We start from the raw sequence: 25,012 nt of genomic DNA, 5'->3' as shown, positions 1-25,012 counted from the left end.
CAGAGTATACTGTATACTGTGTGTGTACGTGAATGTATGGTTCAGAGACCTTTGAAACTGGTTTGCAGGAGTTTGGAACAGTTGAGAAATGGGCTGAAGAAAGCCTAGAAAGCTGTAAGCAGATCTTAATGCACAGTTCTGCTGAGTTTGGAAAACCAGAATGCTAATAAAAATGCAGAAAGTAAGAGACAGGCTCAGGAGATTTCAGATGGGATGGTCTCTACTGTAAATTAGCCTGGAGGTCACGCATACTAATTCTGGAAAAAACTTGTATGTATTTTGTTCATGTCCTAAGATTAAGTGATGCTGAATTTAAAGATAGTATAATAATTCATCTGGCAAAAGAAATTCAAAACAACCCAATGTTCAGGCTGTGGAATATATACTCTGTTAGCAAGATTTATAGTGAAAGTTGCGAGCAAAAAGCAGAGTACAAAGATTTGAAAAACTTAAATTTTGGTCCATAAACAACTACATGTAAACTTGGGGTCTGCAGAGGAAGATTATTGAAGAAACTAGTGCCATTAAGAAAAAAAAAAAAAAAAGAAAGAAATTTGAACTGGGATAAAAAGAAACATTCCTAAAAAAAAAAAAAGTTTCACATTGCCTAGGCTGGGGATTTAGCTCAGCGGCATAAGTACCTGCCTTGCAAGCAGATGGCCATGAGTTCAATCCCTGGTACCAGAAAAAAAAAAGAGTTTCAAAAGTAACATTCCTGACATGAATCTCAGGAATCATTAAGACCCCTCTCACAGCATGCTTAAGAGTACAAAAGTGCAAACCTTTTGAGAAGAGAATCCTAGTATTCCTACCCAAGAATAGCTATCAAGGGAATTGAATCTGTGGGATTCATTTCATTTTGGTCAGCTTTCCAGCATTCAGAAGCCACTGCAGACATTGTCCAGGGGAACCTGGCTACTGTGTGAGCTGGCAGCAGACCTTGGCATTGTCCATGTAATGCTGGTTTGCCAGCACACAGAATATAGGAATTGTGGGGTCATGGAAGCTTTCACCCAGATTTCAGAGGAGAGACCTGGGAAGGTAGGCAGTATATCTTAAGGGGTATGAAGCTGTGGGAATGAAGGTTAAGTACAGTAGAGACCCCAGGAAGTCAAAGATTCTTGTTGTTGTACAGAGAAAAGCCATATGTAGCAAGCTGTAGGCCAAGAGGAAGGTCACATGAACTGTAGTAAACAAGGCCATGTGGTATAACTGCCCTCGCCTTTGGAAACATGCATCTTCCCACCCTGTGCTTAGATGCTGGACATGGATCTATGGGATTTAATGTTTGCTCTGCTGGGTCTTGGTCTTTCTTTGATCCTATTCTTTTGTATTCCATCTTTCTCCCTTTTGGAATGGGAATATTTACCCTATGCCATTGTAGTTTGGGAATATGTGATCAGCTTTTTAAATTTTTGCACAGATTCATAACTAAGAATTTTCTGTGAGTCTCAAATGAGACACTGTACTTGGACTTTGAGCATTGCTGTAAAACCGTTGATACTTTGGGGAAGTTATTGTGTTTTTGGTTGTATGCAGGATAGTTAAATCATGTTAGGCAAATTATGATTCTGTTATTTTTCTTAATTTGGAAATTAAGTATGGTCCAAGGAGTCGTATTTGGGTGTTAAGGAGTAGAATGTGACAGTTAAGCTTAATTGTAAACTTGATTGGATGCTAGGTTAGCAGGGTACACTGGGTATATGTGAGTGGGTCATGGGGGTGTGGCCCTGGAAACTGCTTTGTTTCATCATGTCTTTCCAGCATAATGTTCTTGCAGTGGAGCCAACTGGCCATAGACTGAAATCTCTGAACTAGCCAAATAAACCTCGCTTCCTTTAGTTTAAAGGTGTTTAATATTTTGTCTTACCAATGGGAAAGTTAACTGTTACAGTCAATAACAAAGCAACTTTGTTTCATTCCCAGTTTCTAGGTAAATTTTCAATATAATGCCATTGAGTAAGGTGTTTGCTGGAGGATATTTTGTAGTTACATTTTACTAGATTTAATAAATTTCTTTCTGTTGCAAATGAGTATCACTAATCAGTATTGAATTTTATCAGTTACATTTTCTTGATAGTCATGATTTTCCTGCTTTATTATATTAGTGAAGTAGATTATATTGATTGATATCAAAATGGTAAAGCAACCTTGTAATCCTGGAATGAATCCAATGGTGTACTGGTCTTGATGCTCTAGCCTTTCCATATATCAACAGATTGAGTTTGCTAATATTTTTTCAGATACTTTCATATAAATTTATGAAACAGATTGCCCTACTAATTTCCTTTCTTATATTTTTCTTACGGAATTTTGGTATCAGGCTTATGCAAACCTCATAACATAAGTTGGCAAATATTATCTCTGTGTGTGTTCTCTGCAAGAGATTATACAATTTATTTCTTCCTTATCTATTTGAATTCGCAGGTAAAACTATGTGACCTTAAGATTTATTATGTGGGAAAATTTTAAATAACATTAAATAAAATGTGAAAATGTTTCTTCTGTCAATTTTGATGATTTATATTTTTAAAAGAATTTATCCAGCTATATAGGTAACTGATCAAAAATGTGTTCTTTGGATTCTTATTGTCTTGCAGTAAGATATTTGAACAATAAGACTGTTACTACAAATCCTGCGGAGAGCTTTGTGTTTTTTCTTTCTGATATGTATAATTTTTGCTTTGTTTATTTGTTGTTCTTTTTATCAGTCTTGCCAGAGAGCTATCAAAGAACAGTTTCTGGTTTTGTAGTTTTCTATATTATATATTTGTTTTGTAATTAACTGATGTTTACTCTTATCTTCATAATGTCCTACCTTCCTTGGGTTATTAAGTAGTTGATTCATTGATTTCTTTTAAACCTTTTTCAGAGCTCTGAGGCTTTAAAATTTCTAGTCTCCACTGTATTCAGATTAACAGCCTCCACTATATCCCTGAGAGTTTGTTCATTATCTTTCAGTGAAAATATTGTGTAATTTCTGTTATGATTTCTTAATTAATTTGTATTAATATGCTTCTTAATTTCCAGATACTTGACAGTGCTGATTATCTTTTAATTACTGCTTTCTAGCTTATATTCACTGTGCTCAAAGAATAGATGATACTACAATTTTGTCCTTTAAAATTATGACTGATTTTGGAAAGTATTTTGTGCACACATGAAAAGGGTGCATATTCTGTAATTGTTTGATACAGTGTTGTAAGTATATCAATTCAGTTAAGCTGTTAATCATTTTGTTACTTCTGTTTTTCCATTGTGTTTTTTGTATGCCTACGTCTTTAGTTACTAAAGAATGACTACAAAAATCTCTTTTCTGTAAATTTTTCTATTTTTCATTTTCATTCTCTTTTTCTTGTATGTGGGGTTATATAATTAAGTATATACTAATTTAAGACTGCTTAAACTTCCTAATGGAGTTAACATTTTATTATGTCACTTTCTACATCTTGTAGTACATTGTACAGTGAAGTTGGTCTACTCCCGATATTAAAATAAACAAACTTAGTTTTCATGTGGCATATCTTATTTCTGTCATCTCATTTTCATACTTCCTGTGTCTTTATATTTATGGCATGTGTTCTGTAAGTAGGATATAGGCACATTTGTGTTCAATGACCAGTCTGACCGTTTTCATCTTTTAGTTTGATTCTTGGGTGCTGCCCCTGTATATTCTTACTCAGAGTTAGATATGGTACCCAGAAGATGCATTTGAAGAAGCACCTAAGACTCTGGTAGAGGAAACAGTAGTTTAAGGAAAAATGAGTAGCATGTAGAGTCAGTTTTCTAAGTGGAGATAGAAAGGTTCAGTGCAGAATGCTTACAGCAGAGATGTGCAAGGCTTAAGAATCAGATGCTAATAGACGCTAGATATTAACTATATGTCAAGAAGAGAGAGAAGGGAATGTAGTTAACTGTGCAGACCCTATAAGGAACATAGGTTTCAAGAAGGGTAGAAGAATAACAGACTGGAAATAGCTTTTGCAAAGTAAGTAAGGCATTTCGTATTTCACAATTTGAAAGTAATCAGGATGTTGAAGCACGTACAGCATCTATCTGAGAAGCATAATGAGAATTGGATATTTAGGGTAGGGGTAGGCATTGGTTAATATAATCAGGCTGAGAATAAGATGTATTGAAATTATATAGCTGAGGGTAACGGGTATGTAAAATTCTTTATTACTGGTAGCAATGTTTCCAAAAGAAATTGTCTCAGCAGTCACCTATAAAAGAGAATCGAGATTTGGCTGTGTCTCTGAGTATAGCCTTGTGGAAGTCCCAGAGAGCAGGTCAACATGAAATTAGTTAGTGCTTTCTTGTCTTAGTTCCTTTTGTGTTGCTGGGACAAAATATCTGACACCCACAAGTTGAAGGAAGAAAAGTTTATGTTAGCTCACAGTTAGTAGTGGTATCAGTCAATAGCTCTCAGGCAGGGCAGCACTGTAGGGAGGTATCGCAAAAGAGAAACATAGAAAGATGGGTAGGAGGTAACGAAACAGCTGCATTGATCTTTCCTTACTCTTTTATTCTACTCAGCCTAGGAACCTACTGGTTTTTGTCTCCCACACCCAGTGTGAGCCTTCCCATTATCCCTATCTAGATTTACGCTAAATAACTCAGTGGACTGAACTGGTACCATACACCCTTGATCCTAGTATCACACACCTTAGATCCAGCTATCTCTGAAAATCCCCACCTATTAATGCATGAGTTTTGGAGGACATCTGGATAGAAGCCATTACAGTTCTTTAAACTCTGACCAGGTTTCAGAAGTAACAAGAGTAGTTGCCCTTTGTAACGTTACTTTTGGAGAAAGTGGTTAGAGTTCCCGTTGTTATTGTCTCTTATCCTGGACTGCAGATTGTTGAACTTTTAACATAGTTCTAGAAACTCTAGGGAGAGCATAAAAATACCCAAGAAGATACAAAAGTAAAAGCTACAGTTGTGTTAAAATGAATGTTGTATAATAATGTAACTGATTTTATTAGAATGAATGTAGTAATAATTGCTTACTTTAAAGCCAGTCTGATCTGAATTCCATTCATATAGAAGAATAAGGCATTTAGGACTAAAACTTACGTAGCTCTTATTTCTGTTCATTGCATCTTGGGCTGGTGAATCTCTGTCTTTCATCATTGAAAACTGTGTTTTCCTTGTGTGACGACCTAAGTAAAAGATATTTTTAACTGGGGATTTAGCTCACTGGCATAAGTGCCTGCCTGGCAAGCCTGAGGTCATGAGTTTGATCCCCAGTACCCCCCCCCAAGAAAGGTATTTTTAAACTACATTCTTAAAGTTGTCATGAACATGTAAATCGTTTTGACTGTTATTATAAAATTAATGGTTCTTCCCTCTAGAAGAAAAATCATTAAAGCTTGTAAAGATTTTACCTGAATAACCTGAAAGCTATCTTCTGTAGTACGTTTTATATTGCAATTTCAGTTTCCGTTACTAAAGAGACCTGGGAGAAGAAATCTCCAGAATTAGTATAGATTCATGAATGCTTTTCAAAATATTAGAACCAGTTGGCTCTCTTAGTCCATTTAAAGTTTATTCAGAGTCAACTAGAAGTAGAAGTAATAAGGCAATTATTTAATTTCAAATACTGTATAAAGCTAATGAATTTATTGTAGGTACTCAGTAATTGTTAATATTTTGAGTTAAGCATTCAGTGTAGCAATATTCATAACGGAAGAGAAAATTTTTATATTGTGATGTTGCTTATTCATTCTTATCTTCTAATTTTGTTATCACAAGTCTAATGGAATACTGTAAGTGTATGGTCACTTCTAATTATGAAAGCAAGATTTTCAAAGTTTAATCTTTTCATAAATTATGAATAAGGTAATTGGTTTGTCATTTCTAACTTACTTTCATGGGATTTTAACTTTCTAATTTACACATTGCATACAATCAATATTTATTGAATTCCTCTTTGGATAGAAAAACAATTTAAAAAACACTGAGGGGAAATAAAAAGGCATAACCTTTTTAAGGCTATTCTAAGAATATGAGATGGATCTAGTAGGTGGCATAAGGTTTATGCTTATTAATGATCTTTAACAATAATGATAGCTAACGTCTTCTAGTGCTTACTTTGACTAGGGACCCATTTATATCCAAATTAATTCCTAAAATAACTCTACAAGGTACATACTGCTAACATCCCTATTTGATACATTAATAAGTTGAAGCACACTTCACACATTGTATTACTTTTCCAAGGTCATATTGCTGGTTTGAGAACTTGTGTTGTTATTCCACAGCAGTTTTATTTTTAAAAGTATTCTGATGTTCAACACAGTGACCACTAGTCTTGTATGGCAATTATTTTTAAATTTTATTTTGTTAGTAATGTGCATAGTACATAATTGCGTTTTTTGTAGGGGTGTTGGTGCATGTACATACTGCAGCTTGATTCTTTTGTCTGTCTCTTTTCCTTTTTTTCCCCTCTCTACTCATCTCTTGATCCCCTTGCTTTTTTGGTTTGTTTGTTTGTTTGGGTCTTTTGGTACATATTTACACTACAAAATACTTGCATTCTTTGTGCAGAGTTGGTGCAGACAGCAATGGCGAACCTTTTAGACCTTTCAATGATAACAAACAGTCTGCTCTGGCATGCATACCATAGACTCTGCTACTTATATAGGTTCTCACCTTGTATTCCAGACTGGCCTTGGGCCAGGCTGACCTCACACGCACAGTGATTCTCCTGTATTAGACTCATTAATGCTGGAATTATAGTCATGTTCCAGCTTGTATGACAATGTAAATTTGAATTAGCTAAAAATAAAAATGTAGTTTTTCGGTTAATGAGCCACATTTCAACCTTTCAGGAGTCACACATTACTAATAGTTAGCATATTTGTCATTAACATCATTGCAGAAATGTCTATGGCAGTGATGGCAAACTGTTTAGAGCTTTCAGTGATACACCTAGCCCATTGCAGCACACGTGCCTTGATTCACCACTGCTGTTCTGTGGTGTAGCGGTGGTCTAGAAAATACACAGCAGTTCAGTTCCAAAGAGAAAGTGATATGTATGTGAAGCACGTAAAATTCTACAAAGTGTAAGTGATTGAATGGGTGACCTGGTCGAATGGGTGGATGAACTATTCCCAAAGGCTGAAAGAGAAAAAAGTCTGAGTTTAGTTTTATACTTGGTGAAGGGCAAGATCTGAGCTTCTCTAATTGAAGCCATCCAGGAAGCATATAAAAAAGGGGTAATGAAGCTCAAGAAAGAATTCTGGAGTGGGAATCATCTGTATAGAGATAATCCTGAATGAGGCAAGCCAATGAGGCTTTCAGTGTTTTATTTGGTTCGATTCGGTTTGGTTTGGTTTTAGGAACTCTGTGTTGCCCAGGCTGGCATGGAATCCTGGACTTGAATAAGCATCTTTTCTCAACCTTCCAAGCAGAGGGACTACAGATTCACACCAGCGCACTACAAGTGGCTGCAAATGAGATATTTTGTTTTGGCAGACTGGGTTTGAACCCAGAGCATCACATATGCTAGGCCAGCACTCTACCACTGGCCTACATCGCCAGTCTTGGTGCATAATGTGTGGTAGGGGAGGTTGAACCCAGCCACATCCTGGAATTTTCTTTGTTTTTATTTCTTTCCTTTCTTTTTTGAAACAGGATCATGCTGGGCTTGAATTACAGTCCTCCTGCTCAGCCTCCCATGTACCTGGGATTATAGGAGTACAGCACATACACAGGAATAAATGAGGTTTTAAAAGAGAAAATTTAGAAAAAAATGATAGAGCAGCTTGCAGTTATCGAGATGAGGTGACAGAGGGTTGGACAAAGATTCATCCGAGGGAGAAGGGTAGTCAACGTGATGAAGAAGAGCAAAGGAGAGACAAGAACTTCATCAGAGAGATTGATTTGTGAGTAGGAAATGCTGTAGAGATGTAAGGACTAGAGAAAAAACATACATTAGATATGGTGGTTTAGAAGTTAGTGCTAACCTTTAAAAGTACAGTTGCAGAAACCAAGTGATGACAGAGAAGAAATAAAAGGTTTAAACCACTCTTTCATGAAATTTAGACATTTAAATAAAGGAGAAATGGGTATAAACTGGAAAGGAAATCTTAAAAAAACAGATATGATCATGACTGAAGACAAAGAAAAATTATTGGAGAGCAAGAGGCAATTAGCAGTACCTTTAATACTACTCATTCATTCATTTGTTCAGTCAGTACTGATGTTGCCTATCTGCTGGGTCCCAGACTTTGTATGAGAAACTGAAAGTGTATCAGTTAATGAGACAAATTAATTCCTACATCCCTGTTATATTTTTCTTGTTGCTCTTTGCTACTCTTTCTCCTGCCTCTCTCTGAGACTTGCTGCCTTTCTTTCTCCAATAACAATTTTATAGAGACAGAGAATAAACCAGACTTATTAGCGTGTATAGCGCTAAGAGTTGGTTGGTGTGGTTTGGTTTTTGGAGGCAGGGTATTGCCTGGAATTTTTTCATTTTAGTAAGGACGATGTATCATTTGTACACTAAATTTGTTCCCACTTTTTAAAAGCAAATAAACTCTTCAAATGAAACAGTCCCATTGGCATGTGGTCTTCATTGGGTTTCAATGAACAGCCCGTAAGAGAGTAAATGTGAAGGTTCCAAAGTGGCAGCAGCACTGCAGGGTGTGCCACTCTGCATTTGATGATCAGCCCATTATTACTTCCTATTGAGAAAATATTGCCCTGTTGACTATAAGGTCTTCAGTGGCTGTAAGTATCAATCTTGATGACTGGATTTAAATATAAATCATACTTCTTGTAGCTTGGTATTGCCCACACATGCACACACAGCATGTTGGGCACTTAGTGTAACACCAGGATTCCATTTACTGTCAAGAGCAACGCTTTTATGATTTTAAGCTTTCCCTTAGAGATTAGTCACCCATGTAAAAGACATAATGTCATAGCAACAAATTATAAGCTACTGGTATTAAATTCTTGGAACTCATTCTATATGAATTAAATTAAATGTAGAATTAAGATATGGACATGTACTTCCCATGATGAATATAAATAATCATTAAGTACTGGGAACACATAATGTACTAATAAAATAAATAAATTTAGCCAGTATTAATTGAGCAAATTAGAAAAGGAGAATATTACATCATAATAGCTACTGCTGATTTAATATCATCTTGTTTTGAAGTCCCATCAAGTTTTTGTTCTTCTGTCTCCATCGGTTTTAACATGTATCTTATTGGATTTTATTATATGTGATAATGTAAACAAAAACTTGTATAGACAAGGAGATAATACAGAAACCATTGTTCATTTTATGTTAGTTGGTTCTAAATACCCTGTAATTCTGTCATTCTCCTGAATGGTTTTACATTGTCTTGATATGTTTGATGCTACAATATACGAAGTTATACTCAAAGATTTCAAGGAAAGAGACACTATGGTAACTACTTTTATGTGGGGATATTTTGTGGTGAAACACTATTTTGCTTAAATAGTTATGTTCTGACCTGTGCTGTTTTGTTGTTATGTTCTCTTTTATCTCGATCTCTTTTTTTATTATTTATTTTTTTTTATTTTTATCTTTTTAATTAAGGGAAAAAATAAATAAAAAATAGCAGGATTTATTATAGTAGCCCACTTTGATTCCCTATTAACTTGATTTGAAACCCTGTATTGCTCTCACCATCTTGTTTTGACTGATTTTACTGTATTCTGTTTTGCTTGATAGTACCAAGTTTGAGAGTATAGGCAACAACTGTGAAGACAGTAAGATTCACTATGATGCCCATTCTGGTTTGACTATTATCTTCTTTTCAAGTCCTGTAACGTCTCCAATGTTTTGGTTTTATTGGTTTTATTCTTTACTGTTTTGTTCAATTTTATTATAACTGATAATATAGGCAGTTCTTTTTAAGGTAGCAAGAGGCATTATGGTAACCATTGTTGATCACCTTGTATTCTGTTTTTACATTATGTACTATGTCCATCCTTTTGATTTGACTGACTCTGTTTTGTTGTGTCACATTTGGTTTTATTCTCTCAAAAAAAAGTAATAAGAACTGTGGGAGTAATGAAACCCAAAATGTGTAATTGTCAGTGTAAAAAAGAGAGGTGAAGAAAATGCTCTAAAGGATATAACTGCATGTATATTTAAGCATATAAGATAGATAACCATATTACTGAGTTTTTGTTGGATCATTGAACAGAACTGTTTGCAGTCTCACTGTTTGAATGTCCACTTTTTATGCTTTAATATTGTAACTTGAACAACTATTTCTAAGATGATAATATGTAATCTATTAACTAGTGATTTCTTGTTTATTTTTTTTGAAATTCTATAAAACTTGTACCTTTTTTCTGTTTTTTTTTTTTTTCTTTTCTCCTTAAATAAAATTTTTTTTAAAAGGAGAATATTTTCTAACTCTGTATAGAAAACATGCAAAGATTTGGTTAGGGAAGATATTTTGTAATGGAGAGTGCAGATGAATGAGTCAGTATGGCTTGGGAGTGTGTATGTATCAAAGGCTAAAAGACTTGGTAAATGACCCTAAGAAGGTGTGGGCCTCGCCTGGCATGTTGGCACAAGCCTGTAATCCCAGGACTCTAAATGGCTAAAGCAGGAAGATCACAGGTCCATCTTTGGCTCAGCAGTTTAGCCACATAATGAAAAACTGTCTCAAAACAACCACAAACCAAGATAAGAAATATAGCTTGGTATAAAGGTCCTGGATTTAATTATGCTGCTTTCCAAGCTTACAAGGATAAATAATAAATAATAACACATTGTGCCAACTATTAGTTTAATAGAAAAGATTTCTGTTAGAGAAATAGAACACTTTGTCAGTGAAAATATGGGATGTTTTGGAAGCACTCAGCCCTAGTTTGTTTGGGGTAGAAAGGAATGCAGAATCAGAGAAAGCTTATGGGAATGGCTGGCATTTTTCATAACAACAGATAATGTATGCTTTGTAGCACTGCATGTTATTTGTTTGAATTGTTAAGCTTAAAAATCTTGCTAAAATGTTTATATTTCATTTTACTAAACAATGCATGGGCTATATTTTTATTGATGATTTGTCATAATCATGTTATCAGTTATCTGTGCCATATAGCAAAATAGTGGTACCTTTTATTGCAGTGTACAGGATTAACTTCTCTTATCTAAAATGGTCCCCAACTGCCAAAACTTTGTATAGAATTGATGGAAAGACAGTTCCAAAGGCACATTTGAATTTATGGTGAGCTCAGTCACATTGAATGTATTTTTTTGAGATGGACATTCAATAGCTGGTTCATAGACATGGAATGAGAGAAAGGTTGATATAACCAGGGTTAAAATTTTGTCAAATAAAAACAATGTGAGAGGGACACAAAGAAGTGATGGTAAAGATGAATCATGAAATTCATGCTTAGTTATGAAAAAATGAGGTTTTCATTGGAGAAAAAAATGATAAAAGTTGGTTGGATCCGTTAACTATAGGGTCTTCTAGGGCCATGGTTATTAGAGTTGGAGGAAGGAAAATAAGCTAGAAAGGACAGAAGGGATGATCAGAGGCCATGGTGTGAGATGCCAATATGCAATGCCCATGCTTTAAACTGAATAGAGTCCTTTTTAATTTTAGTGGCTATAATTATTTTAATTCATTGATTTGTTAGGTTCATGATTACAAAGAAGGAACCCCAGAAGAAAAGACCTATTATATAGAATTATGGGATGTTGGAGGCTCTGTGGGCAGTGCCAGCAGTGTGAAAAGCACAAGAACAGTATTTTACAACTCTGTAAATGGTAAGCCATTTTTTATTTCAACCACATTTTTATAGTCTAGAAATACAGATCACCTGTTATGATAGCTATGACATGTCAAACTCAATTTCTTAATGATGTAGTACACTATCACTCTTTACTTAAATCTGTGTATCACATTCTAATTTATATTTTGAGATTCTAGCTGTATGATTCAGAATAGTAAAAATCTAATTTGTGTAAATATATTTATATTTTTTATATTTTCTACATTATTATAAACTACTGAGAAACTATTATATTTTGAGTATACTTGACATTAAACATGGAAATTTCGAAACACTAGCAATATTGTTTTTCCACTCAGTGTTCAGGCTGACTTTCAGAGAGAGATTTTTTTATCTACCCCTTAAAGTCCAATGTAATTGTAAGGAGCTGCTTAAGGATGTGTTTAGAGATGAAGAAATTTTATCCAGTAATAAATGTTCAAGAACTTGAAGCATACTTCCAGATGGAGGTGTGTAATAGAGGGCAATAATTGCAATTCATGAGTGCTTATTTCTTGTCAAAGGAATCTTTGTGATTTGCCCATCTTTGTGATTTGACCATAGTTTCTTCTTATAATCATTTTTGTACATTTTTATTATGAAATATAATCTTTTGACTTGTTTGATTAATATTCCAAAAGATTTGGCATTTTGTTTTCTTCTGGTAAATGTGTAGCCATTAATAGGACCTTATTTATGTTATACTTGTATCTTATTTATTTAATATTAGATAAGCATTGCATTTATTCAATACCTACCTTCTTTACATTTCTCTCTCTCTGATTGTCTCTCTCCATTCTCCCTCTCCCTCTCCCTCTCCTTCTCCCTCTCTCTTTCTCTCCCTCTCTCCCTCTCTCTCTCTCTCTCTGTCTCTCTCTCTGTCTCTCTCTCTCTGTCTCTCTCTCTCTCTCTCTCTCTCTCTCTCTCTCTCTCTCTCTCTCTCTTTGGTCCTGGAAATCAAACTCAGGACCTTACACTTGCCAGGCAAGTGCTTGTGCCACTGAGCTATATACCACCCCCTACATTTCTCTTTTAATGTGTTTCCTGTATCACAACATGTTGTGGATACTACAAAAATAAGTAGAAAGCATTCTTAGATACATAATATAGAATATATGATGAGTTGTATTAGTTCAGACCCATGGCTCAGCCCAAATTCTATCTGAAAGTGTCATAGTCAAGTTGGTAAAACGAAACATTCCTAAATGAAACAAAACACAGTTACATGATGATAATATATGCCATTGATATGCAAGAAGGTACCCAATAAAGGAATGTAATAATAGAATACAGTGCATGTGCTTCGTTCATTTCATGATCCTGAAGAAGATGGCCACATTTGTGTTCATGTGGGGAAGATGACAATGGTCATGTTTGTCCCAATGTAGAGTTTGCTAACAGAAGCAAAATTTTGTGAAACATTTCTGTTTACAAACCAAGTTGTTTGTGAGCTGAGGTATTCATGGACCACGATATTACTGTATATATAAATGAAGAAAAAATAACATTATACTGATACCATATGAGTTAACTACATGAAAACTTTTAAAGTAACTTGTCAAAGCAGATTATCAGCTGTCTCTGGCACAAAAAAATTTGGCTGTATAGCAATATATATATTCTGCTGGGTCAACACTCAGGAAGGAGACCAGCAGAAGACTCACTGCAAGTTTGAGGTAGCCTTGACTACATAGTAGGTTCAAAACCACCCTAGAATACATAATGAGACTATGTCTCAAAAATACAACAGAACCAATATGCTGTATATACAAACCTTTTAAGCAGAGACAAGATAAAAACTAGAAGTAGATAGTTCAGATAAAGACCATCTAAATTCTCCCAATTATAAAATTCTGAATTGCAGACTTATAAGTACTGAAGAAAGCCATTGTCTCTCACATTTGTTTATTTCTTCTATTCTTACTATTCTTAGTGATTTGTATCCTCCATTAAGCCACTGGAAAAATTATACGTATCCTATTTTGATTTTACTAGTAAGACCAAAATATATTCCTATTTCTTAAAGCTAAAAAAATTCTTATTATTTATTGAAAAACCTTTTTCATTCTTCTTTCACCTAACTCTAACACTTTCTCCTTGGTAGAAACACTCTAGGTTCCTTATCTACTATCCTAAGGACCAGCATAATAGGTAAACAGCTTTCAAATTTAGTCTTTATTCTTAGAAATAACTTTTTTCCCCTCAGTATCCTACTTTCCATTCTCTTGAGCTAGGCTTATAATCTCAGCAGAAAACTACAGTAAGTCCCCAACTTACAAAGATTCAAGTTGTGGAACTTTCACAGACACAAATGGGCCTCACATTGCAAACATTCATAGATGCGAACAAATCACAGAAACAAATCACGGAAGTAGCTTCCATGTCTGCCAGACATTGCACAGTTGTGCTGCTGTGTGCTTACTGTACAGTGTGATAGTGTACAGCACTACAGTGCTTAGGCAGAGCCCAGGATGTCCAGAAGCAAGAGGAAAAGCAGTGGTGATGTGGAGAGCACTGCTGGGAATGCAAAGGAATACCATGGAAACAAAAACTGAAAATACAGTCTAAGACTCTCGTTGTCAGACTTAAGCTGAATCTAACTTACAAAATTCTTCCAGAAGGGAACTCATTTATAAGTTGGGGACTTATTGTATGAAATACCTGTGCTTCTCTCCCTTAAAATTAGAACATACCATATTCTTTTTTTTTTTTTTTTTTTTTTAGCACCAGAGATCAAACTCACAACCTCGTGCTTGCAGGCAGGCGCTTATCCTGCTAAACTAAACCCCCAACACCCCATACCATGTTCTAATCGGCTGTCACCCTGACTCCTTTCACTGGGCCCTCCTCTAGCTCAAGAACTCTGAGGACAAATGAAAAAAGATTTAGGAAAAGTTGCTTATATGTCTTTAAAGTTTAAAAGCCTTACATAGAGATCCTTAAAAGAATAAAATTTTCTTGTTTATCTAAAAGCCTATTATCTAATAGCATTTGTAATTCTTTTACTCCTGCAACTGAAAGTCTTCCTCTTATTTTTGTAATATTGATACCTAGAAAATAGAGAAGAAAATATTTTCCCTAAAATGAGATTTTATTCTGCTTTCCTCCTGTCTGTCAGAATACCTGAGTACAAATTCTAGCCATCCTACCTACCATGTGACCTAGGGCATGTTAGTTAACCTCTCTAAGCCTTAGTTCCTCATGTGTAGAAAGAAGATAATAATTATTAAGCTTATAAGACCATTCTGAAAATTAAAGTAGATAATCGATGTAAAGCACATAAGTACTTACAAAATATTATGTATTTCCTTTCATGGTAGGTCTTTATTCTTTTTTTAAAATTTCTACTTTTGATGCCTATCAGACCCCTTATTAATTGGTGCAGTTGTATGTGGGGACACATGCCAGCCTGTTTTTCCAGATACCAGGAAAGATCCTGGTTTATCTTGTTACCTTGTTCCTTGGAACAAGTCAACTACAGTATAACTTACAAACGCATCTTAGTTATGGTAAAAACTAGAGATGTCAAGTAATTCTGTTTTTCTGCCTTTCTTTTAAAGATAGTCATATCTCACATTTCAAGATTGAGGAGTCATAATTTCATGTTCTGTTTTCACAGTAGAATCGGGGTAGTAACGGAAAGGTCAGGAATGTGAAACCTATGGTCTCTTGACCACAAAATAACACTCTTAATTCCAGAAAGCCTTTATTCTTTGATGTCTTTTATTGTAATAATTTATCTGCTTTGTCTAGGATATTGATTGTTTAATTACATTTCTGAGCCTCGTTACTTTTTGTTATTTTTCTCAATCGCTCAAAAACTTTTTTTACTATTCACATTTCCTCCTTTCTTCTAATGCCATGTTTCTTTTGCTCTATTATCTAAATCTCTCAATAAGTAGCAAGGTTATATAGTTAGCCATTAATTCAAAGAGAAATACATTGAAGTGAGTTTATCAGGCCCAACTAGTCTTCAAGACATTTTATCCCTGCTAAAGGATAGCATTTGTACAAATTAAGTAAATGACATTTTAATTTTTTCTTATCTGTCTTTATTTTTTGTTTTTGGTGATGGGGATGGAACCTAGGGTCTTTCACATGCTAGGCAAGTGCTTTATTACAAAGCTATAGCCACATCAATGTCATTTAATAAGTATCACTAATAAGTCATTTTATTAGTATCATTTTTAGTGAGTGTAAGTAATATCTGCATTGGTGTGTGTGGCATGCTATATACGGTGTAGAAATAAATTTTTGAATGATTATGTTATGATATTGAAGTAGTCCTGATGCTCTTGATTGATAAAGTGTTTGTTTAAGTAGGACCAGGCATGAAGTAGGCACTCAAGTATACTGAATGAAGAGTAAAAAATGACATAAATATTTAATGACATTTTGTCAGCCTTTATACAATTTTTAAAGTATATAACTGACAGTTTTATAGTTAATTGCATAGTTAATTAAATGTTTGTAGAAGAAACCTAAAATAATTGAGCTTGATAGTCATAATAGAATGCTAGATTCATTAAGCCATCTAATACTTGTGCAGAGCTTCATGTTGCCACTTGTGAAAAGAAGAGGAGTTGCTACAGTACTGACAGTATTTTCTCTGATGATTTTAGGTATAATTTTAGTCCATGACTTAACAAATAAAAAGTCATCTCAAAACTTGTATCGTTGGTCACTGGAAGTTCTCAATAGGGATTCTGTGCCAACAGGAGTCTTGGTGATGAATGGGTAAGCCTAGAATTACTTTGCAGTTATTTTGAAATCTTACAGCAATTACAGAATGTACTTTATGAAATACTACTTTGTAAAATGTTTCATTTGCAAATATTTTCTCCTAGTCTCTTCACTGTCTTTTGACAGTATCTTTCACAAAATGATTTTTATTTTGATAAAGTCTAAGTCTTACTTTTCTCAATTATTCTTTTGATATCCTGTCTAAAATTAATTCTGGATTATACAGGTTTTCTCTTGTGTTTCTTCATGTGGTCCTCTTTTCTAGTCCACTGTGTCCAGCGTCTGGTGACGATTCAGTTAATTATGGTATGCAGGCAAACCTTCAGCAGGTTGGACTAGCCTCATATTGAACACCAAAATTTGTCACTGCCCATGCTGTGGTGGCTGCCTTCTTCGTGTTGGCTCCCTTCTAGCCCGAGATACCAGAGCCATGGCTCAGAAAATGGACTGTGGTGAGGGGCTCCTCGGCTTCCAGGCTGAGGCCTCTGTAGAAGACCGCACCTTACTTATGCAGACATTGATGGAGGCGATCCAGATCTCAGAAGCTCCACCTACCAGCCAGGCCCTGGCAGCTGCCAGTGGGCAGACAGCTAGTCCCCAGTGTTCACAGCCCCCAACTGCCAGTGAGAGGGCGGATATTCAAGTTTCAGCAGCTGCTGCAAGGCCTAAAACAGCCTTTAAAGCCCAGAATGCTACCACAAAAGGCTCACGTGGTGTCTACAGTTTCTCTAAAGCACGTAATGCCAAGGCAATAGGCAATACCCAACCTAAGACAGGCTTTAAGCCCCGGAATGCCACTCCAAAGTGCCCAAATGCTGCCTATGATTTTTCCAAGGCAGCAGCCAGAAGTAAATTGGCTACTAGTGAGTCTGAGATTACCTTATTTAAGGCCCAGGATGTCACTACTAAGGTGGGCCCAAATCCCAACAATAGTTTCTCTAGGTCTCCTAATGCCAATGAGATGGTCACTGACCAGCCTAAAACTGCCTTCAAGGCTTGGAATGATACCACTAAGGCCTCTGTAGCTGATACCCAGACCCACAGTCAAAATGTAAACTGGGCCAAAATGGCCACTTCCCAGGCAGACACAGAGACCAACCCAAGTATCTTTGAACCTGATGGTGCAGCTGCGCAGACATCAGCAGATAGTTCCCTGGCTCAGAATTTGGAGTCCCGGACTATCATTCATGGCAAGAGGACGCACAAGATTAATAACTTGAATGTGGAAGAGAACATCTGTGGTGATCAGATGCGGGCCCCGTTGGCTGCTGGGACCTGGAGGTCTGCACCAGTTCCAGTGACCACTCAAAACCCACCTGGTGTACCCCCTAATATGCTCTGGCAGACCCCACTGGCTTGGCAGAACCCCTCTGGCTGGCAAAACCAAACAGCTGGGCAGACTCCACCAACACGTCAGAACCCCCCAGCTAGTCAGTCTCCATCATCCTGGCAGAACCTAGTTGCATGGCAGAATCCAATGATATGGCCAAGCCCCATTGTTTGGCCTGGCCCAGTTATATGGCCACATACTTTTGTTTGGCCTGGCCCAGTTGTCTGGCCAAACCCAATGGCTTGGCAGAATCCGCCTGGATGGCATACTCAACCTGGATGGCAGAACACACCAGGCTGGCAGGGCCCTCCAGACTGGCAAGGCCCTTCTGATTGGCCATTACCTCCTGACTGGCCACTGCCACCTGATTGGCCACTTCCCACTGACTGGCCACTTCCACCTGACCGGATCCCTGCAGATTGGCCAATTCTACCTGACTGGCAGAACCTGCGGCCCTCACCTAACCTCGAACCCTCCCCCAACTCATGTGCCTCACAGAACATGAGTGCCTCACAGCCCCGAGATGTGGCCCTTCTTCAGGAAAGAGCAAATAAGTTAGTCAAGTACCTGATGCTTAAAGACTACACAAAGGTGCCCATCAGGCGCTCAGAAATGCTGAGGGATATTATCCGAGAATACACTGATGTTTATCCAGAAATCATTGAACGTGCATCTTTTGTCTTGGAGAAGAAATTTGGGATACAACTGAAAGAAATTGACAAGGAAGAACACCTATACATTCTCATCAGTACCCCTGAATCCCTGGCTGGCATACTGGCAACAACCAAAGACATACCCAAGCTGGGTCTCCTCTTAGTGATACTGGGTGTCATCTTCATGAATGACAATCGTGCCAGTGAGGCTGTCCTCTGGGAGGCACTACGCAAGATGGGACTGCGTCCTGGGGTGAGACATCCTCTCCTTGGAGATCTGAGAAAACTTCTTACTTACGAGTTTGTAAAGCAGAAATACCTGGAATACAGACGAGTGCCCAACAGTCACCCTCCTGAGTATGAGTTCCTCTGGGGCCTCCGTTCCTACCATGAGACTAGCAAGATGAAAGTGTTAAGGTTCATTGCAGAGGTTCAGAGGAAAGACCCTCGTGTCTGGACTGCACAGTTCATGGAGGCTGCACAGGAGGCCTTGGATGCTATGGATGCTGCTTCGGCTGAGGCTGAAGCCCGGGCTGAAGCAAGAACCCGCATGGGCATTGGAGATGAGGCTGTGTCTGGGCCTTGGAGCTGGGATGACATCGAGTTTGAGCTGCTGACTTGGGATGAGGAAGGAGATTTTGATGATCCCTGGTCCAGAATCCCATTTACCTTCTGGCCTAGATACAACCAGAATGGCCACTCCACAATTCCTCAGACCTTCGCTGGTCCTATTATTGGTCCTGGTGGTACATCCACTGCCAACTTCAGTGCCATTGGTTTCTTCTGGGTCGAGTGAAGCATTGGATAGATGTTGCAATAGTCCTTTCCCTGAGTGAGGTTAAAGCCTCAGATTTCTTCTAAATAACAGCTATGTAGAGAGCCACATCCTGTTGACTGATAGTGGCATGCAAAATAAACATATTTGCTATAAAAAACAAAAACAAAAACAAAAACAAAATTTGTCACTGCCTAACGTGATCCTTGCTTTTTATAATAATGGAAATTAAAACTAAAGCATATATTTACAGGAAAAAGCAGTAATGAAAAAGTATACCCATATCTTTAAAGATAGCAATACATGATATATTAACTATTGTTACTCTCCTATTATTTTGTTTTAAATTTTGTTCATTTTTTTCATATAAAAAGCTAAAATATAAAAAGATAAAAGACTAACTTAAAGAGTTGGCAAAGACCAGGCCAGCTAAGAACAAAGAACAGCAGTAAAAATAGGAAAGGACTAGTTTAAGTAGGTTCACACTATGACAAAAGGGATCAGAGTGGCCCCACATTGAGTGATTTTCAAATATTGAACCATTTTTCCATCCTGTGGTCATTTTTTGGTTGGGTTTAATTTACTCATATTTCCTTGAGGATTTTTTTTCTGTATTCTTGCAGAATATTGGTTTTAGTTTTTGATTCTTATCAAAAACAAGTCTTGCACTTGTTTTAGTTTGAAGATAATATTTACCTATAGTAATTCGACGGTATCTCGTACTATTCTTGTTCTCTAGAAGAGATTATGTATATTTGATGTTCTTTGTGTATTCAAAATAATTTACTAATGAGGCTATTTGAGCCTGCATATTTCTTATTTGAAAGGTTTATAACTTTAAATTCAATTTCATTAGTAATTATAGGACTGTCCATTTCATCTAAGATAAGATTTGGTAATTTTTGTTCTTTGAGGAATTCACCTAAGTTGTTAAATTTATGTTAAATAGACTTGTGCATAGTATTTGCTTATCATCCTTTGCTATCTATAGTATTATACCTCTTTTCACTCCAGCTTTTGGTTGTCTCCTTTTTTTTCCTTTGTCCAAGTTATAGCAGTTTGTCAATTTATTGATTTCTTCCAAGAAGATTTTGTTTTCATTGATTTTTTTGTATGGTTACTCAGGAAATTTATTTTTAAATTTAAGAGCAGGAGACAGTATATTCATACCAGGAAGAAATTTACATTAATGTCAGAAAATTCCAGGTGGCAGTAAAAATTATAGATACATTTACATTTTGACCCTGTAGTTTTGTTTTACTCCTATAGAGAACCTACAGATGTATAAGACAAAATAATACACTGGTGCTGCAGTAGTGCATTATAACAGCAAAAGATTGAGAAACAAGGCTAGAGTCCACCAACGTAAGATTCTTTAAATAATGGCATGACTACATACTGGAGTACTGTTCAATTGCTTGTAAACTCTCTATGAGTTATAAAATACAGAGCTTTATCAAGGATATATTGTTAGGTTTAAATATTCAAAGTGCACAGTGGAATATTATTTAGCATAAAAAAAGAAATTATATCATTTGCAGGAAAATAGAAATAAGCCAGACTAAGATAGATAAGTATCTCATGTTTTCTCTCATATGTTAAATCTAATAGATAGACAGTAAACAGATGATAGAAAGCAGAACAGACTACTAGAGAAAAAGGAGATGGAGGCATCAGGAGGGAAGGTCAAGGGAGTACACAGAGGGGGAGTGATGCAAGTTTATACATGTGTAAATATACCAAAATGAAAACCACCATTTTGTATAACAAATAGGTGCTACTAATTAAAAATTTTAAAAATAAGATACAGAAAATATATAGCTCTTATTATAGAAGAAACAGGAGAAATAAAAATATGTATTTATATTTGTATAAAAAAATCAGTAAAAGGATAAATGAATAACTAGTAATAAAAGTGATTTTCCTCCTAGGGGTCAGGAGAAATAAGTGGATGGGAACCAGGATAAAAACAAGACTGATTAGCATATATCTTTTTTATCAGCCAAATTTGGAGTCATTTTTAAAAACTTAACTAAATTTTAAGTTTTTTAATGTGTTATATATTTGAACATACCTAAGTATAAAGAATAGAAAATGAACCTCTGTGTAATGGTCACCCAGCTTCAATAATTATCAACATACAACCAGTCTTGTTTCATCCAGATCTCCACCCACGCCCTACTTTCTCTCACCCCTAAATGGATTATTTTGAAGCAAATATTAGATACCATATCATTTAATTTCGTATATACTTTAATGTGTAATACAAAGAACAATGACATATAAATATCAGTCTTGAAAATTTAACAATAATGCTCTAATAATCAAATGTTATGTTAACCCTTCAATGTGTAGTGATCTATTTTTGAAACACCTATAACAATGGACATAATGAAATGTATTCTCTTCACATTTTTGTTCCTTGAATTTTTCTAGGTTAACATATATGAATTTCGTGCAAAATTTCAAAAAATTTCAGTATTTGGCATAAATGGGTTAACTTCCCCAATTATTTCATGGGATGTATTTTCTATGTTCAGAAAGGGATCTAAAAAGGTTCCACTCACTGTATTTGATTTCTTAAATTTCTTTTAATCCCCTTCTTTAAAAGAGATGAAGGGGGATACCTAGCATTTATTTGCAGAAGAAAATGACTCTTTTTTTTCTGTATACTTTCCTGAGCTTGGAGTTTGCTAATTATATATTCCTGTAGTGTCTCTTAAACTTGCTCCCTGAATCTTACATTTTCTCTCAATGGCAGTTAAATATAATGATCTAAAAATTGCAGGGTATTTTTTATTTTGTTTTCCAAAAACGACACTGTCCATATGATACCTGGTTGTCTGTCTTATTATGATTTTAAGAACTTATCAGCCTTATCCATCCAGGATAAAATTCTCCATCACTTTTTCACTTAGTGGTTTGAAAAAAAAGATTTCAAGGTCAAATTTCAAGACTTTATGAAAGGAAATGAGAAGAAAGGAAAGCTGAAAACAGAACAGACTGTGTTTGCTTTATATATGTTAATGTGCAAGAGAGTATGCAAGACTTGTGTTCATACCCAGGAGGCTATTTGATAGAAAATATACAAAAAGTTTCATGGGGTTGAATTGGTGAATATAAGAGAAAGAGAGAATTTTAAAAGAACATAATCTGAAAGATTCATTCTTTAATTAAATCAAATTTCCCTTTTGGGATTATGTCTCGTAATAGTGTCGATGTTGGTAAGAAACATCAAAAGTCTTGATCATGAGCTATTATTGCCTTTGATGCACTAAACATAATATTTTTATGAGACAGGCAATTACATAATTTAAAAAATTGTGTTTTAAGACTGAATTGTAGCTAATGTTCTAAAATTATTGTAAGGGACATAAAGACCTAGTAATACTGCCTACCATCGTCCTCACTCCAAATTTGATTACTCAAAAAGAAAGTAAAATAATATGAAACACAAAAGAAAAACTATGCCCAACTGGATTATTATAGTATGCAATATTGATTTATTGTTATAGCTTGTTCAAAAGCAGATTTTGCTGACTGTTGTAAAGTGAGTTCATAATGTGTCAGAAATCAAAATCTGTGAATCCAAATCCAATATGTGAATGGAATTTAGATTAACTAAATAATAATGGATTTTATGTTTGTTTTGATAATAAATATTATCTATGTCACCTCTCTGACCTTTAGGTAAATACAGAAAAAGATTATAATACCCAGTGACCCAAGGAATTAACCTAAATAACTCTAATTGTCTTTCCTCTGTCTCCCATGATTCTCATGTCAGGACAAACACTGTTACTAAGTCCTTTCCTTTTACTATTATTTTGTATTTCAGCTATATCCTTTCATTTCCATTTGTTTGATTTCCAGGTTATAGTACCCCGATATCCAATATATTCCAGGTCTTACCATCCGCATTTATTCTTTTCCTGAAATGATCTGTTTTTTTAAACTTCTAGATAGAAATGTGTATGATATAGAACGTACAAGGCCCAAAAGGTATCCAGAAACTTGTTAGTCCTAACAGGAGATCTGAGTGTCACACAAGGCTCCCACTGAGGTTTCAATCTGTTTCTCTGCACTGAGGTTTCAATCTGTTCTCTTTTAATACACTGAATAAATTCTGAGCTATTAGCCTTGCAAGACAGAACTTTGAGGAAAGCCAGGACACGTGAGGTTGGTGTACTTATTGGGCACTCAGTTGTCAAGTAGTCTGTTCGAACAACACATGAGAACAAATTTTAAATAGGTGAATAGTTAGAACTCAACAGATGTTACTAGTGGGTTGACAAATGAACAAGTAGGTGGAAGAAATTGAGAGAAAAATGAATTTATACGTGATGAGTGAGCAAGCAATCATCAGTAAAACAGTGTAAGTTACTTGCATTTAAGTATTATACATCTCATTGGAAACGTAAATTATATTCACCTCTTCGTTATCATTTACTGCAGGGATTATGATCAGGAAAAGTTTGCTGATAACCAAATCCCACTGTTGGTAATAGGGACTAAACTGGACCAGATTCATGAAACCAAGCGCCATGAAGTTTTAACTAGAACTGCTTTCCTGGCTGAGGATTTCAATGCAGAAGAGATTAATTTGGTGTGTATTTTCATTAATATGTGTTTGATTATTATCAGGTAAAAGCAAACCCAAAGATTTATATTGAATGAAGCTTTATATTCAAAGTCAGAATATTGGGGTTCTAGTCTATGATGTAGTCAAGACTGCAGTGGATGTATACTGACTCTTGGACACCTGAGTAAATGTAAAATTGTCCTAATTGTAAGTAGGTAAAATATTACTTCTTAAAAATGGTATTAGGCTTATGATGTTAGGAAAAGTTGTGTCTGTCATGTGTTTATTCAGAGTGTTAATAGTATTTTCCCTAGTTAATGGGAAAATACTTCTTAAGCTTAGACAGGCTTTTAGAGATACTAGCTTTCAGCATTTGTGATCAATAGCAGGTGGCTCTTTCATCTCTAAAATTTTCATAGAAAGAAGAGCGTTAGATACATAGGTCAGCTGGAAATTATAAAGCCCCACAATTAAGTCAGGGTTTTTTAGGGGGGTAGGAAAGGGTACTGTTGATTTGGCTTTTGTATTTAACAATTTAACTATTTAGAATCATCTCTGACATTCTAAGTAGCTAATATCTACTTTGTAGAACATATCTAATGCAGTCGAAAGTTTGTTATTTATATGCCCAACTACTATACAAGGTGTTCACATATTATTTCAAAACCAACAGTATATATAGCGGTGTTTCCATGTATTTAGCCCATATATAGAATTATCTTTATTGTGTTAGATACTTTTGTGATAGTATTTTCTTAGAATGGAGAAAGGAGCTAATATTCCCGTATTTGTTAAGTCCCAGACATGCATTATTTCATTTAATCTTCACAAAAATCATATGGGATATTATTATACTTGTTTAATAAGTGAGTAATCCCAGTTTAGAAACATAATCAGTGTTACACAGTCTACAAATGTTGGTATAGATCCGCAAATACAGAGCTTGCTGATTTTGCTAGTACCTTTTTACCTTTAAAAAATTTAGCATAGTCTCTCTGTGTGGCCACTTACTCTGTGTATGTAGTTTTGTATAGGCATTTTTTTTTTTTTTTTTTTTTTTTTTTTGGTTACTGGGGATTGAACTCATGACTGTGTGCTTGCAAGGCAGGCGCTTATGCCACTGAGCTAAATCCCTAGCCCTTGTG

The 25,012-nt window shown here is 35.6% G+C and overlaps 2 protein-coding genes across 11 annotated transcripts in view; both read left to right on the top strand.

Annotated features, from left to right (window-relative positions):
* The window catches only part of LOC100721056 (rab-like protein 3), a 131,733-nt gene that overhangs the window by 10,828 nt on the left and 95,893 nt on the right, over window positions 1–25,012 (top strand). For 4 of the 10 annotated variants that reach the window (XM_063225041.1, XM_063225040.1, XM_063225049.1 and 1 more), the window contains exons 3-5: window positions 11,650–11,779; window positions 16,407–16,521; window positions 23,741–23,891. In XM_063225041.1, the coding sequence (XP_063081111.1) occupies window positions 11,650–11,779; window positions 16,407–16,521; window positions 23,741–23,891 (396 nt within the window). Of the gene's footprint in view, window positions 1–11,649; window positions 11,780–16,406; window positions 16,522–23,740; window positions 23,892–25,012 lie in introns of those variants that run through there. The other 6 variants (XM_063225048.1, XM_063225047.1, XM_063225043.1 and 3 more) reach the window with 4 other exon arrangements.
* LOC134470511 (melanoma-associated antigen D1-like) lies at window positions 16,556–23,758 on the top strand. Its single transcript, XM_063225039.1, has one exon. It carries the CDS (start codon window positions 16,958–16,960, stop codon window positions 19,304–19,306), a length of 2,349 nt encoding a protein of 782 aa, XP_063081109.1. The 5' UTR covers window positions 16,556–16,957; the 3' UTR covers window positions 19,307–23,758.

This window comes from Cavia porcellus, unplaced genomic scaffold (genome assembly GCF_034190915.1).
Source record: "Cavia porcellus strain 051 isolate PalLab524CR breed Dunkin Hartley unplaced genomic scaffold, mCavPor4.1 scaffold_15, whole genome shotgun sequence".
In the NCBI taxonomy this organism is placed as follows: Eukaryota; Metazoa; Chordata; class Mammalia; order Rodentia; family Caviidae; genus Cavia; species Cavia porcellus.
The sequence above is the reverse complement of the archived record's forward strand: the minus strand, read 5'-3'. Positions and strand labels throughout refer to the sequence as shown.